The sequence below is a fragment of the Agelaius phoeniceus genome, chromosome 29 (assembly GCF_051311805.1).
Source record: "Agelaius phoeniceus isolate bAgePho1 chromosome 29, bAgePho1.hap1, whole genome shotgun sequence".
Lineage (NCBI taxonomy): Eukaryota > Metazoa > Chordata > Aves > Passeriformes > Icteridae > Agelaius > Agelaius phoeniceus.
In genome coordinates, this window is record NC_135293.1 from 5,138,464 (window position 1) to 5,155,063 (window position 16,600).

Sequence of the window (16,600 nt, forward strand, 5' to 3'; positions counted from 1 at the left end):
GACAACGGGCACGGAGAACGGGCACGGGCATGGGAACGGCAACGGGAACGGCCACTGGCATCTGCACCGGCACGGACATGGGCATGGGAACGGGCATGGGAACGGGCACCGGCACGGGAACGGCAACAGGAACGGCCACTGGCACGGGAACGGGTACGGAGAGTGGAACGGACACCGGCACCGGCGGCAGCACAGACAGGGGCACATCACGGGCACAGGCACATCACGGGCACAGGCACGACACGGGCACAGCCACGGGCACAGACGCGTCACGGGCACACTCAGCCCCGGCACCGGGCGGCAGCGCGGGGCTCGGGGCGCCCCGTGGGACACTGCGGGGACAGCTCGGCATGAGCCCAGGGACATCAGGGGTTCCCGCTGGCCATCCCCGGCCGCGGCCACGCAGAGAATTTGGGGCAGCTGAGAAGGGGAGTGGAGGTGTGTGGGTGATGGTGGGCCCGGGGGGGTGTGGGGGTGTTTGGGGAGGGGGTAAATGGGCACCCTGGCCAGCTGGCACCCAGTGTGTCCTGGGCCACACGGATGCCTCCTGCCCTGGGTGCCACACTTTGTGAGGGGGCTCCCCACACACCCCAACAAACACCTCCCAGGTGCTGCTCCAAAGGCAGGGAAGAAACCAAAAGGTTTTGCAGGAACACCCCAGCACCCAGGAAGAAACTGGAGCTGCGGGAGAAAGGTGCTTTCCTGAGCAGAGGGGGAAAAACCACACGTGCTTGTACACAGAGGTGTGAGGTGCCCACACACACACGTCTGCACATGCACACCACGTGCTGAGGCACATGTGTGTGCTGGCCCCAAGCACACAAACTTGAAAACACATGTGCATGCACACAGTCCTGTGCACAGACACACACACAAACACACACACACAGAGCTCCCTGCACACACACCAACCTGCTCGGGCACACCTGGGCACAGGCAGGTGCCCGCACACAGCCGTGTGCCTTCAGTGCACGTTTGCAGAGCTCACACATGCACACACACGCACGGCCCTTCCCAAGGTTTCTCGTTAAAAAGTACCCGGATAGGTAAATAGGGGGCAAGGCTGGGGGCCGGGGCGGGGCTGGGGCCGGGGCAGTCGCGCTGGGGGGGCTCAGCCCAGCTGCTAATGACCCACGGCCGGTGCCAGCTCTCTAATCCGTGCAGAGGTTCAGGACAAACTGTACCAGCGATTATATAAACCGACTCGCCTCTATTTATTTAATTCCCTTTTATTTATTTATCGCTCAGCCAATTGAAGGCAGGGGAGTGTTGCATCCCCCAGCCCTCTCCCGCCCGGGCCACCCACCAGCCGGCACCGAGGGCTGCTGTGTCCCCTGGAACCCCACGTGTCCCCCTGCCACAGAGCCCTGGGGTTCTGACACGTCCCATGGCCTCTGCCACGGGGCTGCCGTGTTCCCCAGTGCTGCCACAGGGCTGCTGGGGGTCCCACACCCCGCGTGTCCCCTGTCCCCCTGTGTGTGCACGCGTGTTCCTCAGCGTGTGCATGGTGCTGTGTGCTGAGAGGACAGTGCTGCACATGTGTGCACACACACACACCTGAACACGCGTGCTAAACCTCTGTGTGCACACGCATCTGCACACGCACAGGCATGTGCACGTGCCCACGTGGTCACACGTGCACCTCCATCCACATGTGCGAGTGCATCCGTGCACAAACGCCCCCCTGTTTGCACGCCAGCACCATGCAGGCAGCAGCTGCTCTGCCAGCTCCTGTCCCCCGACCCAGGAGGTGACACGAGGACACGAGGCCCCAGCCATGTCAACAGCCTGCCGGGGCCCAGCCTGACAACTGGGGCGGCGGGGAGGAGGAAGTCCCAGGGGAAGGCACAGGGCTGTCTCGGGGTCCCCCATGTTCCCCTGGCACACAGTGACACACTGAGGCAGTGGGTCCCCTTCTCCTTTCACATGGGGGGGCTCAGGAAGCAGCAGAAGGGAGCACTGGGGGGTGCTGGACTGCACCCCCCCTCGTCCACCCCCTCCCCACAGCATTGCCCACCCTTGCCCTACCGTTACATAAAGCCTGATGACAGTAAATCAAGGGGCAAAACGTCTCCCTCGAATTAATAACTGACTTCCTGCGGTTGCAGATTCACCCTCAGCGCCTGTTTGTACCCCCCCTTCCCACCCCCCCGCCTGGGTTAATGCTCCCAGGCGCCGTTTGCCATTAACCAGCTCCAGCACCACGCAGAGTGAGAGGCTGGGGCCCAGTTATCCCAGTCCAGCCCAGGCAGGGATGTGGTGGGAGCCCTGTCTCCACCCATTCTGGTCCCAGTCTGGCAGGAGTGGAGGACCTGTGGTTCTGCCACCACTTGCCTGGTGCCCTTGGCCATGGCACCACATCAGCTCCTGTGCAGGGGGACACAGGGAAAAATGGGGCATGGCCTGGGCTCCCTCCTGTCCTCAAACCGGGTACAGGGTCACTCCACACCCTCCCCCCCTTCCTGCAGGCTGCCCAGGGGGGGTCTGGCAGAGCCTGGTGATCTCCCCATCACCATCATCACCATCCCTGGATCTGTGTCCTTCCCCAGCAGGCTCCCAGTGCTCCCTGCACTCCCATTCTGTAACTGGGAGCAGGCCCTGCTCGCCGGGAGCTGGGGCTGGAGCTGTGGCCAAGCCATTGTGCTGAGCCGCTGACTCGTGCGGGAAGAGCGGGTGCTCCCGGATGAACCCGGCTGGCGCAGCCGTTTCCTGGTGAATTTCTTCTATATTCAAAAAAAAAAAAAACCAAACAAAATTCTTCTTAAACTAGTTAAGGTTGCTAAGAGACAACAATGTGCTTTATATGGTGCCTTATTGACAAAGCCCAGCTCTTAATAAGCTCTGAAATGAACGGCGAGCAGCTTGGGAAGCCCACACGGCAGGGCCGGACGCCGCCGCCTCCTTCTCCCGCAGAACCCCCCTAACCCTGCCTGGCAGGACCAGGGGAGGGCTGGGGCTGCTCCCCATTTTCACCCCCATCAGCTCCCCCGGGCCACTGCTGGGGTCCAGCCGTGCCCCACTGGCACCAGCAGCGTTTCGGAGCCGCCTGCTTGGCACAGGTACAGTGCCGAGAGCCGCCTCCACCCCGTCTGCCAAACACCCACCAGCTCTCGGGAGCTGCATCCCCGCTGCCCATGACAGGCATGGCGGTGCTGGGTGCCATGAGCCCGCTGTGGGGAGTGAGCCCACCGTGGGGTGACAGCCAAGTGTGACGTGCGGGGCTGGACGCGGGGCTGGCAGGGTCAGGCTGCCCTCCTTGGCACAGGTGCGGAGCAGCGGGGCTGGGCCCGGCTCTGCCGCTGGCATGTGCAGGCAGGAGCGGGCAGGCCCCGGTGCCGGGCAGGGCTGGCAGCCAGCTGGCATGGCGGGGAGGCTGCGGGCTCTGTGAGCAACGGGCACCACCCTGGAGCTGCTGAGGGGCGACGGGGGGACAGGCCGAGGTCAGCCCTCCTGCCATTCACCTGCTGTGATGAGCCACCCACAGCATGTCACCGTGCTGGTGACCCCAGGGGAAGGACCCCAGCATGGGGGACAAGGAATGGGCAGGAGGTGATGAAGGTGACAAGGAGCTGGTTAGGGGACCCAGCGAGAATTTTGGGCTGAGGCCAAGGGCACTCTCAGCACTCCAGTGTCTCACCCTGCCATCCCTCCTTTGCCACAGCTCCCAGAGCACCTCAGCACCCTAATTTTTCCCTGCACAGATGATGTGGGTGCTGCATAGTATCCCCACAGGGGGATGAACCTCCTTTGCCACAGCTCCCAGAGCAGCTCAGCACTCTAATTTTTCCCTGCACAGATGATGTGGGTGCTGCACAGTATCCCCACAGGGGGATGAACCAGGCCCCAAGCATCTCCATGGCTCCAGCTCCTCCGTGCTGCCTCCGTGCCCAAAGCAGAGCCAAACCCAACCTTGGCCCCGCCACAGCCTCAGCCTCTGAGCAAAGGGGATGCTGCAGGCTCCTGGCTGCTCCCAAAACAGTCCCAGAGGAAAAACACGTGCAGGAGCACACGTGTGAGGAAGAGGAGGATTTGGAGGGGTGGCTAGCACCCTGTTTGCCCTGGCCCCGGGCACTGGGGCGTCCGTCAGCACACGGAGCCTGGGAATGTCGGTGGCTGAGTTGACTTTGGCTGGGGCCTGCTCCCGCCTCGCCCAGCCCACGGCGGCATTTCCCAGCGCCAGCCCCCACGGCCTGGAGGGCATCCAAGAGCCCCATTCCCCTGTGTCACTGCCCCTGGCACCCCTGGGCATCAGGGGGTGACAGGCACGGCAGCTGGATGGGGGTACCAGCCCACAGCTCCTCAGGCTCACCCATGGCCCCCTCCCAGAGGGCTCAGCTCCCCTTTCCCCAGCACCGGGGGCAGGTGGGGGCCGGGGCCGGATCCCTGCCTGCCTTGGCCACGTCCCCAGCTTTTCAGCTTAGTGCTCAAATCAGCTTGTGAGGTGCCGGCTGCTTAGCACCCAAATCCCCAGCCAGGGCTAAAAATAACCCCCAGGCCCGGCGGGTGGCAGCTGGCACCGCTCAGCACTGCCTTGGCACCGCCAGGGAGGGGCCCTGGAAATGCCACTGCTGGAGTGGGGCAGGGACAGGGACCAGGAGGCAGGAGCTGGCCCCATCCCTCACCTGGGTGCCTTTGTCCATCATGGGCTCAAGGCTCCTGTCCCCAGGGACATAAGAGGTGTCAGAGGGGAAGGTGACCCAGTAGGCCACCAGTTCCTCCCACTGGCACAACTGGGAGTGGTGCTTGGTATAGTGGCCTTGCAAGAGGGGCTTTTCCCCACTGGCAGAGTGTCTGCAGTAATCCTGGAGGGAGTTTGAGGGGACACTTTAGTGTCCTTATGCTCCATCTATGACATGGGCACTGTCCTCACCCTCCCAGCCACCCCTGTCCCTGGCACCACCTCGGTGCCCAGGCAGCCTGTGATGGCTTTGTGCAGCCTCAGCCCCCAACCAGGGCAGGGATGTGGAGATGCTGCTGCTGGGACCCCTCGGCTGGAGGGCACAGGAGGTTGTGGCTGTCTGTCCCCAATGCCACAGTGGCCACCACGGTTGGAGGAGCACAGCTCAGGAAGCCTCAGGCCGTGTCCCTGCAGCCAGAGCTGTCACCTGCCCTCGTGCTGGCCGGGGGGCACCGCCTGCACACCGGGGGGACAGCCAGGGGAACAAAAGCCCCCGAGCTGCCCGGGCAGCCCCCGGCGGGCCGTGCCGTGCCGTGCCTGTCTGCAGCACGCTCGGAACATCGCCGGAGCCGTCACCGGTTTAAAAATAGCGTCTCAGCAGAGTGCAACCGCGTTCCCTAAAAGCCATGTGGTTCAAGTTAGAGGATTAATTGGAAATGCTTATTTTGATTTGCAAAGTGATTGGATTTTTCCAGGGCATTTTGAAAGGAAAAAAGTCTGAATTTAATTATCACTATTCCAAAAAGCACCATGGGACTGAGTGTTTGAGGTCGTCTCATGTTTGCTTCACACCCCGCTCCAAAATGCAGGCGGGCTGTGGGGACGTGGTGGGACGTGGTGGGGGTGTCCTGCTGTGTCCCACTCCTGCTGTCAGGCCAGTGCTGGCTCCTGGCCATTGCCAGCTCCCGGCCATTCCGGCCACCAGGGACTCAGAGTGACCAGCGGCCGGCGTGCGGCACCCGGCAGGATGAGGGCTCAGGGGGAACTGTGTCAGCACAGGCCAGGCTGCTTTGGGGAGGGTTTTCTTTCACCAAGTTGCTTTGTTTTTACCAAAATGGATTTTTAACAGTAATTGCCTTTTTCTTCTTTCTCAGGGAAAACATCATTTTCAATTACATTTCTCTGGGTTTCCATTGAAAAATGAAAAGCAAATGCTCTTTCTTGCTGGCAAAATGTGGAAAAATGTCTAGGAATATTTTTGTCCAAATGAAAACAGTTTCAGTTCTTTTTCAAGATCTCTTTTTTCCTGAAAAGAAACCACAGTTGCCTTCCCAGTTATTCTAGTCGGACTAGTTTCGAGACAGACTTCCCAGTTCCAAGGCTGGAGCTGGGTTTATGGTGCTGCAGGGCTGCTCTGGGGTGCCAGTGCTGCTGTGGCCCCTCCATGGCTGGTGGAAGGGTTGGCCAGGAGCAGGGTGGCACCTGCACCAGAACCTTGGCAGGTCTGGGATGCACCAGCCTGAACAGAGCCACGCTCTGTGCAGGAGGCTGGGGCTGCAGGGACTGGGGAATGTGACCTGAAACCCACATTTCTGAGACACTTTGGAGCCCAGGGATTGCACCGCACTCCCCACAGCCCTGCTCCCATCTCAGTGTCAGACACAGGTGCAGCATGGGGGTGTCTGGGGTGTTTGGGGTGTCTGGGGTGTTTGGGGTGTCAGGGGTATCCAGAGCCCAGGGCAGGACTGGGATTTGGGACCAGGTTGGCACATTCTGGACACAGCAAAGCACCCAGAAGGGCCTGCTTACAGCCAAACCCCCCTGGATTCTGACATGGTGCCTCAATTCCTCCAAAATACCCTTTGGAGCCTCTTTCTGCCTTGAAGTTCCCCCTGGCAGGTCTGGGCCTCAGAGCTGGCTGGGATGCAGGGCACACACAGACGCAGGATGCCCCACGATGGAGGCTCCGGCTGCAGGAGCTGTTGGCTCCACACATCCCACAGTCCTGCCAGGCCGGAGGAAGGGGAATACAGAAATCAATGTTCAACATTATCACTGGGCTGAGATTTGGCTCGGCTTCCTGGCCCGTGGCACTGCCTTCCCCCTCCTCCCCGCTCTGGGAGCACGGCCAGGATGGCTGGGCAGGTGGGGAGTGCCAGCCTGGGTCCTGCTGCCTCCGTGCTGCCAAGTGCCCTCCTGCACACCTGGGCTGGCCACCTTCCCCACCACCCCCTGCTCGGCCAGGGATGCTCCTTGCACAGTGCCTTGCATGTCCAAAGTGCCACGGGAGCAGGAGCAGTGTGCCAGAACCCCTGTCTCTGCCACGGCAACAGCCTTCACCCCAAAAGGCCCCAAAATGCTGATTTTAAAAGATTCAGGATCCAGCAGGAAAATCCTCCCCCACAAGTCTGATTTGTCTCTGCAAGTAAGGAGCTGTGCCTCAGTTTCCCCACTTGGAACACAGAGGGACGTGGTGCTTCTCCTGCAGCTCCATGGGAAAGGGACAGCAGGGACAGATCCTGCCTTGGGCCCCGCGAGGCAGCCTGGGGTGGGGAGCACAGATCCCCTTCTCACCCCAAAACAGCTGAAGGGTTGGGCTGAGCCCCGAGGCAGCCTTTGGGTGCAGCAGCTGGGAGGCTTCAGCCCAAATCCTGCAGGAGAAGGAACAGCCCTGATGCTGGCAGCCAGCAGAGGATGTTTGCTCCCTCTGTCACGTGCCTCCACCACATATTTAGACACCGGAGCAAGCCAGCCCCGGTGACAAACATGGTGCCACTTGGGTAAACACAGCCCCTCGGAGGCGATGCAGCCGGGGCCACCGTAGGGAGAGACCCAAGAAACCAGGAAAAAAAAAACAGTTTAAAAAAAAAAAAAAAAAGCCAGGGGAATAAAAGGGGGGAAAGGTGAAAATAAAAAAGAGGGGGAAAGTTTAAAAAAAAAGGGCATAAAAAAGAAAATGAAAGGGAAGAAAGCAAAATGAAAGGCCAAAAAAAGGAAAAATAAAGGCAAAAAAGAAAAAAAAAACAAAAAAAAGAAAGCAAAATAAAATGCAAAAAGAGCCAAGCAATTGTCTTTAAAAAAATATTTTCTTCCCGGCTCGCTGCAGAGCGGCTGGGCGAAACGCCGGGAGCCGAACGCCCTGTTTTCCTCGCTTCCTATTAAAAAAAAAAAAAGCAAGCAGCAAAGCACCACCCAGCAGCCCAAAGCGGGGATACAAAGTCCACTTGTGGCCCTGCGCTGCACCCTGGGCCCGGGCGGCAGCTGGGTGCTGGCGCAGGGCGCCTGGCACACAATGGGGGCTGTTGTTGCCGGAGCGGGAGCTGGCGGCGGTTCAGGGCCGGGCAGAGCATGTGCCGGCGGCCAAGAGCTGGCGTGGCTGGTGTTAACTCTCCAGGCCCTGCTCTGAGCGTGAAACAGGCGGGGAACAAACCCAAACCCACCCAACTCCCTCGCCCTGGCAGGGTGAGGTGTTTGTCCCCACGCAGCTCGTTAATGCCCCCAGCCCCTCGCCCAGCAATAATTTGGGCTCTGTGAGCCAAGGCCGGACCAGGAGCATGAAACAGCCCCTGTACCCTCTTCCCAGGGCTATCCAAGGCCTCCCACACTGCAGAGGGTGCCTGGTCCTGGCACTGACCCCACAGGGTCTCACAGTGCCCACCACCCGTTGGGCACCTGCCTGGGGACAATGTCCTGTCACAGCCAGCAGCACCCACATCCCTGAGTGCCAGCACATTCTCCAGGGAGCCCCTGGCAGGTTACAGCATCCCTCAGTGCCTGCTCCGTGTGCCCAGGCTGGTGCATGCCAGGACACCCTGGTGAGGGTGCCATGCCAGCTCTGGGGGTCCCCTGCCACCAGCCTGGGGTGCTGCAGGCAGAGTGACCCTGCGAACCCCGTGTTTAGACAGAACATCCCCTCTCCTGGTGCAGCTTAATGCCCTGTGCTGGACACTTGGGCCACATGCCCCCCAAGGCTGAGGCCCTGGAGCTGCAGGTGGGGGCTGCTGTCCCCCCACCAGTGCCTCACGCAGCCCCCCCAATCACAAACTCCCTGCTCTGCCGAGCTGCCTGGTCCCGCTAATAAAAAAAATAATAAGGACATGGAAAATTCTATAATATCCCTTTCCAGCTTCTTGGATTTGGCTTTCGTTAATTCGAAGCAGACCCCGGGGGGGGCAGAAGGGGGGAATCAAATCAAACCAGAATCACGGCATGGAAAGCCAGTTTTCACAAAAAAAGACCCAAGCCAGCAACCCCAACATTTGAATGCAGCAGGAAAGGGAAAAAAGTTTAATATGTGCTTAAAAACAAACGAGCAGTGGTATCATTTTTAATTAGGAGCCTATTTTCAAAGCCTTTATTACTTACAGTACGCTCAGCATCCGAGTAATTTTCCTCTCTCGTAAAATCGTGTCAGGGAAGGGGGAAAGGGAGGGAAAATGAGGGAAAGCAGGGAGGGAAAGCGAGGAGGGAAAGCGAGGGAAAATGAGGGAAAGCAAGGAGGGAAAATGAGGAGGGAAAGCGAGGAGGGAAAGCAAGGAGGGAAGGCAAGGAGGGAAAGTGAGGATGGAAGGTGAGGAGGGAAGGCGAGGAGGGAAGGCGAGGAGGGAAGGCGAGCCCTTTGTGCGGCCGAGAGCTCAGTGAGGCGAATGTCCATGCCAATTTGTCTGCAGTAATTGGTTTAGCTGCAGACAGAGGCTGGCAACAGAGTCTGTGAGTTGCCAAACTTTTCCTGGGAAAGGGACCCTTCACCCTAATATCACTTTTGTGTATTGCCCCCGTTTGTGTCGCTCCGGGGCACGTCGCTGTGTGCCGGCACAATTGGAAGCTCCTTCTGGAAAACTAATATAATAATTCTTTGCCATTCCCCTCAAACTTTCTTCTTGCAAATTCCAGCCCAGTTTTCTCCTCTGGCAAACAAAATCCTCAGAGAAACCATTTCCTACCACAGCAAAGGCCTCATCTAAGGGCCGCTGGAGGGTCCGAGGCCAGCTCTGGGCTCCAGGGCTGTGCTGGGAGTGTGAGCCCCACACCAGGCCCCGCTGTGGAGCTGCTGCAATGGGCTGTGGTGGTTTGCCATGGCTGCTGCTGCCGGGTGTTTGCCCTGGCATGGCTCTGGAGCGCCGGGCACACACCGTGGGAAGGGGCTGGGCGGGGGCTGAGCCGGAGGTGCTGGATCCGGCGCGGGAGCGGGTACCTCGTTACCTCCCCGCGCTTCTGTTTGCTTTGGCAACTGATTAAAATTCCCCCAGGATTCCTTCCCACTTCTGCTGGGGCTCCAAAACACCACCAGCAGCTGCTTTTGCCCTTGCCAGGCCCAGCTCCTGAATCCCCCAGGGGACAGGGTGCCAGCTGGGTCCCCAAACCCCGGCCGTGCTCGCCGCACCCACTGCCCGCCACTTTCACTTTCAGCTCCCCAAAACTTCCCTGCTCCTCTGCCCTCCCCTCCAGCAAAGCCATATTTGGGGGGATTTTTGTCCTTCCCTCACCCCCGGGTGCCGCTCCCCTTGGCACACAAACGTTTTGGGGAGCCCCTCTGGCCCTGGGGCGCTGCTGGGCTCGGTGTGGTGGCAGAGCCACATCCCTGTGCCAGGATGTCACCAGGGTCGTGGCACTGGGGTGCTCCTGCTCTCTAACCTGAGCTGCAGGGGCCGAGGTGCTGCCATGGCAGGGTGACCATGGCATGGGGACAGTGGCAGGACCCCCCTGTGCCAGCTGTGTCTGCAGGAGGAGACAAAAACCAAACTGGGATTCACTCACTCCAAACAAAGAGTCAGGGCCATATTCTTCCCCATTCCTCCCACTCCAGAAATTTCCCCAAATTCCCCAACACCAACACGACAAACCAGCCCTGGGAGAGTGGCCAGATTTGATTTATGTCTTTTTGTGGACAAAAAAAAAACAACCAAAAACCAAAACCAAAACTAGTGAGGAAACGTTTCCTGGTTGCATTTTGTATTTGGGGCTTGGTTGTTGTTGGGAATTTTTTTAACGAGTGAAATTTTGTTGTTTGCAAGAATTCCTGGTGCCTCCATCCCCATGTGGCTGCAAAGTCCTGGCCCAAGCCCCCAGCACAGGGAGGGCAGCAGCACCATGGGCCCCTGGTGGTGTTTGAAGCTATTTGGCAAACCCCCTAAAGCCCATTTTTGATGTAAAACCAAGTTTTAGGGTCATTTTGGGGAAGCTTTGCTCCAGTGAGGTCACGGTTCCCTGTGCCACAATGTGTGAGAGCAGGGAAAGGGCTACACAAGCTCTTTGAGGGCTGGTTCCAACAAATCCAGGAGGAAAAGGTGATGTTTGAGCCAATGGAAAAAATACAGAGTGGGAGGGGGGAAACTGGGGATTCATATTATTTTTTTTTACATCTACCTTGCAGCCAAAAAAACAATAAAAATCCACAGCAAAAATCCTAAAACCCCTTGAAATTCCTGCAGAATAATTCCCTGAAATCTGCTAGCAATTTTTAAACTGAAATTCCCCCCTTGTCAGCAACAATTTCACTAGTTAAAAACCTGCTTTAGAAAGAAAGAGAAAAGGGGAAAAAAAAAAAAATCTCTTTTCATTGCACGTTTTGGCTTTGAATCGAGCCAGGCCAGACCTCTGCCTGTTTGGGACCCAGGCCAAGAGCCATATGCAGGAATAAAGTAAATAAATTCTGGTCAAAACCAGAATATTCTCCTTAAAAGTTATTTTAAAAGCAAAGAAAGGCAGCAACAAAACTATCCCAACATAGATTATTTCCCTTTCTCTCCCTCTTTCCAGAGAGGGACGTGGCTCGGCCGTGCTGTTGCGCCCAGCAGAATGGGACTTTGGAAAAAAACCTGTAAAAATGCTAAAAATGAGCCCCAAAAAAGGGTTAATGAGGCTGGGGGATGTTTTCCCGTGGCAATGGGGGGGCATCCAGCCCTGTGCTGCTCCATGGGTGTCTGCACCCCCTTGGCTGAGCCCAAAAGTTGGCATCGAGGTGTCTTAGCAGCACAAATCAACCATGAAATGCCCTTTAGAAATAAAATCCAGCTTTGAGGGGGGGCCCCACAAATTTCCACTTGTTCCAAGCCCTGGTTTTATAAACGGGGGGTCGTGAGCTCACAAACAAGCTGGGATAAAAACCCAGGGAATGAACAAAGGGCCTGATCCAGCCACTCCCTGGAATCAGGGTAACTCAGCTTCCACCTCCAGGCATTAATCCTTGCAAAAAACCACTTGGAGGAACAGAACTGCACCCCAAATCCACCCCACTCTTTTTGTTTTATTTGAGGTAGCAGGGATGGCCTGCACGGGAAAATTAAATTGGGTTTGGATTCCACCCCCATCCTCAAAACACTCTTTGCAGGCAGCTTGGAAACACACAAAAAATTATTATTTTTGTATTTTTAGTGTTCTTCTGCCTGGGAGTTACACCAGGAATTGGGGTTCAGGCTGAGGGGCTGCAGGGAGCAGGGGGAGTGGGGACGGTCGCTGCAGGGTCTGGTGGCAGCTCCTGAGCCCCAGGGGCAGCACAGCCCAGGCACCCCAAATCCTGCAGCACCCCCTGGGTCAGGGGTCAGCATTTGGGGTGCCCTTTGCTCTGCCTCAGGCCCTGCCAGTGCCAGGGGACAGGTGCCACTCACTGCACTGAAATTATTTCCACCCTCGGCTCCTGCAGGATGAGTCCCCAGTGCCAGAGGAGAAATGGGATTATTTGGGGGCACAGACTGCAGGATGAATTTGGGGTGACACAAGGTGTGCCCCTGGGCCACTGGAAGCCCACAGGGATATCTCAAAACCAAGGCCAGCAGCTCTTCAGCCCCAGCTTTGAATCACCCAGGAAATACTTTTAACAGCACTACAAAAATAAATAACCACGGCAGTTGTTTATTTATAATAAATAAATAGAAACAATTATTTATTATAAATAATAACTTCTTTATCACGAAGAAATAAATAACCCCTTCCCCATCACCCTGCACCCCAGAGCCTCACAGAAGGGAAAATAAAATCCCAGCCCTTTCCTTCTGTTCCTCCTCGCCCACCCTGGCACTGCCAGCCTGGCACGGCCCGGAATCTCCCACGGCCTGAGCCCGAATATCCCCGTCCCCCCAAACCCACCAGGCAGGGGAGACGAGGAATCCCTGGAGAAAAATAAAACCCTGGCAGGGAGAGGGAGCTGCCAGCGGGCACCACGGCGGCCTTGGAAGCGGTTAAAAATTGGCAAATTCTTCCCAGGGTTTATTTTTGCGCCGTATCGCGCTCAGAGCCGGGCAGAAAATGCAAACTGTGCTCGGCGAGCGGAGTTACCGCCGAGTTTACATTCCTCGAGGCTTCTGGAGCTGGGACGAGGCGAGGGAACTGCTCATTTCAGCCTTTTTTTTTTTTTTTTTTAAGCTTTAAAACAGGGAAGTGTTTTTTTTTGGGGGGGAGCAGATGGTGATTTAAAAAAACCCCAAAAAACAACGTGAAAAAAGTTCGAGAGGTTTTAAATTTAAAGAATTTTTTTTTTTTATAGACAGCTGGAATAAAATTAGATCTCATTTCCATAAGGCCGATGGCCATACTTGTGTCTGACAAATAACTCAGTAAATATATGCATATATATTATATATATATATTTATATAAAATAATACCCTATGAATGTACAAATTAATGTCCAGTATCTTGGTATGCATGTGGTGGGTTTAGCAGGCAAAGGGGATATGGGGGATGGATAAAATAAACCTCCCATGTATCCAAAATCCCTGCTAAATTTGAGCTGAGATTGTAAAAATGATCAGGCTCAGAGTACCCCCCTAAAAAAAAATTAAAAAAATATATATATATATAAAAAAGAGGGGACAATTATGGAATAAAAACTAGTGAAATGACTGAGTAGTTTGCTTTAATTTTATTTTTAAAATATACAATAAATTATTTAGCATATTATTTATCACACTGAAACCATTTGAGCTCAAGGCAGATGGAGATTATGTTCCTGTTTGTTCAGGACTACGGAGCGTGCCGAAAAATCCAGGCACACGATGCACGCTTCGGCCCTCAGCAAACCGAAAAAATATCTAATTTTTGTTGCCTTCCTATAGAAAAATATGGTTATTTGAAAGGATTAAGAGATTAAAGGATTACTCAATAACAAGGGTTAAAAATCCAGGTCCAGACACAAAAGGGGTCGATAGAAATGAGGGAATCGCTCTCCCCCCCCACAAGCCCTTCCCCACAGCCGCACCAAGCCCAGTGCCCGGGGCAATGCCAACTTTTGAGTGGGACTGGGGAGGGGGCAAAGCCCCGACCCGCCCAGCCCCGGTGCAAAGCAGCCTTGGGAGACGGGGGGAACCCGGGGGTGTTCCTGGGGAAGGGTGAAGGAACAGAACACGGGAGCGTGGCGGGACAGCCCTGGGTGGGGAGCCCTGGAGGGGATGGCGGATGCTCGAGAGGGGACCCAGCCGGGGGTGGCTGCCCCCAGGGACAGGGGGTGGCAGGGAGGGTGAGCAGGGCAGGTGTCCGCACCCGGGGCTGGGGGTGGCGGGGGGGACACACGGGGCGTGGAGTGACCGGGGGTGTCCGCACCGGGGGTGCAGAGCTGTGGCCGTGGAACGGGGGGTGTCCGTGTGCCGGGGTGAGGGCGAGGGCGAGCGTCCGCGGCGCGGAGCCGGGGCCGTGCCCGGGGAATGCCCGCGCTGGGAGCGGGCGGCCCGGGCCGAGCGGGGCCGGGGGTGCCCGGGGGATGCCCGGGGCGGGGGCGGGCGGTGGGCCCAGCGCTGCCCGCGGCTCCTCCCCGCGCTGCGGTAGCTCCGCACCGGGGCCGCGCCCCCCCCGCCTCCCCCGCGCCGGGCAGGGCCGGAGGGGCGGCCCCGCAGCCAGCCGGGCCCGGGGGGGCCGCGCCGCAGCCCCCGCCACCTACCCGCACCATCCGGGGGCCGCCGTCGCGCTGCCGGGCGAGCGGGGCCGGAGCCTTCCTCCTCCTCCTCCACCTCCTTCTCTCCCTCCTCCTCCTCCTCCTCCCTCCCCGCCCCCGCACCGGGAGCGTCCCCGCCGCAACGCCGCCGGTGCCCCGGGCGAGGGGAGGAGGCAGAGGAGGAGGAGGAGGCGGGGGCGGCGGCGATGGGGCCGGGGCGCTGCGGGCTGCGAGGAGGAGCCGTGCCCGGCCGGAGTGGGGCTGCGCCGGGGGGGCGCGGGGGGGATGCCCGCGCTGCTCTGCCGTAGGCGCCGCCCGCCCGCCCCGCTCCCGGGCTTTATTTTTTATTTTTTTAATTTTTTTTTTTTTTTAATTTTTAGAAAAAAAAATTTTTTTTTTTTTTTGCTTGCCTTCCAAAAATACCCATCGCACCCCCCTCGCCATCCCCCAGCCCCGCCACCCCCGCAGCGCACAAGGCCGGGCCGGGCGCGGGCTCCGCGCTCCCGCCGCCCGTCACCGCCGCCCCGCGCCCCCCGCCCGCAGCCCGGCCCCCCGGCCGGAGCATGGCCCCCGGCAGCGCCACGGAGCCGGAGCGAGGGTGACCGCCCGCGGGGGACACTGTGCCGTGCCGCTGGCCTCGGAGGACTTTTACTATAATTGCCATCATTGTTATTATTATTATTATTATTATTGGGGTTTTAATTTTTTAATTCTTTCGCGGGGCAGCGGTTTTTTTTTCCTCCTCCTTCGGCGCGGTGGAAAACACACGTTTTAGACCAAAATCCCAAACCAGCCCATCCATCCTCTTTGCTTTGCGCTTCGCAGCAACTTGGAGCCCGTTAATTGCACTTGGCGATGGTAGGTCCCATGACACTTTCGTTTTCTCTTCTACTTCCCCCCTCTCCCCTTCACCCCCCCGTGTGCGTGTGTTTGCGGGTGCCCCCACGAGCAAAAGTTGCTGCCGGGGAGGGGGCGGCGGGGCGAGTTTAATACGGTGTCGGGGCGGGGGGGAGCGGGGCGGCGGGGGCGGGCGGGGGGAGCTGCCGCCGTCTCTCCTCCCCCTGCCCACCCGCCCCGCGGTACCGGGGGGCGGAGGCGGCGGCGGGAGCCGCCCGGCGGGGAGGTCGCGGCGCGGCGCGGGGGGAGCTCCGCAGCCAGCGGAGGACTGGATGGAGCTGAAAATGGCCGCTAAAAAAGGGGCGGAGAGGCCGCCAGCCGCACCGACTTGAACTTGGAAGTGACGCCCGGGAGGGTCGCGCTCAAGTCCGCGCTGCGCGGGGCCGCCCTGCCCGTACTGGGGTGGGAGAAGGGAATCACCGTGCTCGGTGTGAGAATAAAAACATTGCCCCCGGCCCCGCTGTGCGGGGATTCTCCCGCTTCTCCTCCTGCCAGGCCACGGGGGGAGCGCGGCGGCGCGGCCCGAGCCGCCCCGGGAGGATGCGGCGACCGGGCCCGCCCGGCCAAGTTTGCGCGGAGCCGCCGCATCCCGCGGGGACGGGGATGTCCCTGCGGGGGGAGGGTGCGGGGCGAACCCCAACCCCGGGCCGGGATGGGCCGCGGGGGTCGGCAGAAGTTGAGAGTGCAAATTAGTTGTGCGGGAAGAGGCGCTGCGGGAGCTCATCCCCGCAGAGGGAAAAAAAAAAAAAAAAAAAAAAGGCCAAAAAAAGCGGTTTTCTTATTTTGGGGGGGAAAGAAGCAGCGCTGGAGCCGCGGCCCCGCGCCAGGAGCGGCCGCGCTGCGGGTCAGGGTCCCTGAAGGGACGGGCGACCCCCGGTGCGGGAGGGGAGCGGGGCGCGGCCCCCCCGGGCCGGGAGGTGCCCGGGGATCCCCTTTGTGTTCCGCCCGTGGCGCTCCCCGCGCGCTCTCTAATTAGCGTCATTAGCGCCCGCGATCGGCCGGGGCCGGGGGGTTGCGGAGCGAGAACTTGCGCTTTGGAGTTTGCCGGGCGCAGGCTCCGCTCTTTTCACCTCCCGCTCTCTTTGTGCGGGGGGGGTTGCGGGGCTCCCCGGGACGCGGGGGGAGAAGCGGGGCTGCCCGTGGCGCTTTCTTCCCCCGTGGCTCCGTGATGCTGCCGGTGGTTAAATAACACGGACGGGGGGGGAAAAGCGTCTCCGCGGGA

The 16,600-nt window shown here is 58.8% G+C and overlaps 1 protein-coding gene across 1 annotated transcript in view; it reads left to right on the top strand.

Annotated features, from left to right (window-relative positions):
* The first annotated feature begins 14,803 nt into the window (after positions 1–14,803).
* Positions 14,804–16,600, top strand: part of NFIC (nuclear factor I C) — a 42,252-nt gene continuing 40,455 nt past the window's right edge. The window contains exon 1 of the mRNA XM_054650019.2: positions 14,804–15,339. Coding sequence (XP_054505994.1) covers positions 15,337–15,339 — 3 coding nt within the window. The 5' untranslated portion in view covers positions 14,804–15,336. The remainder of the gene's footprint in view (positions 15,340–16,600) is intronic.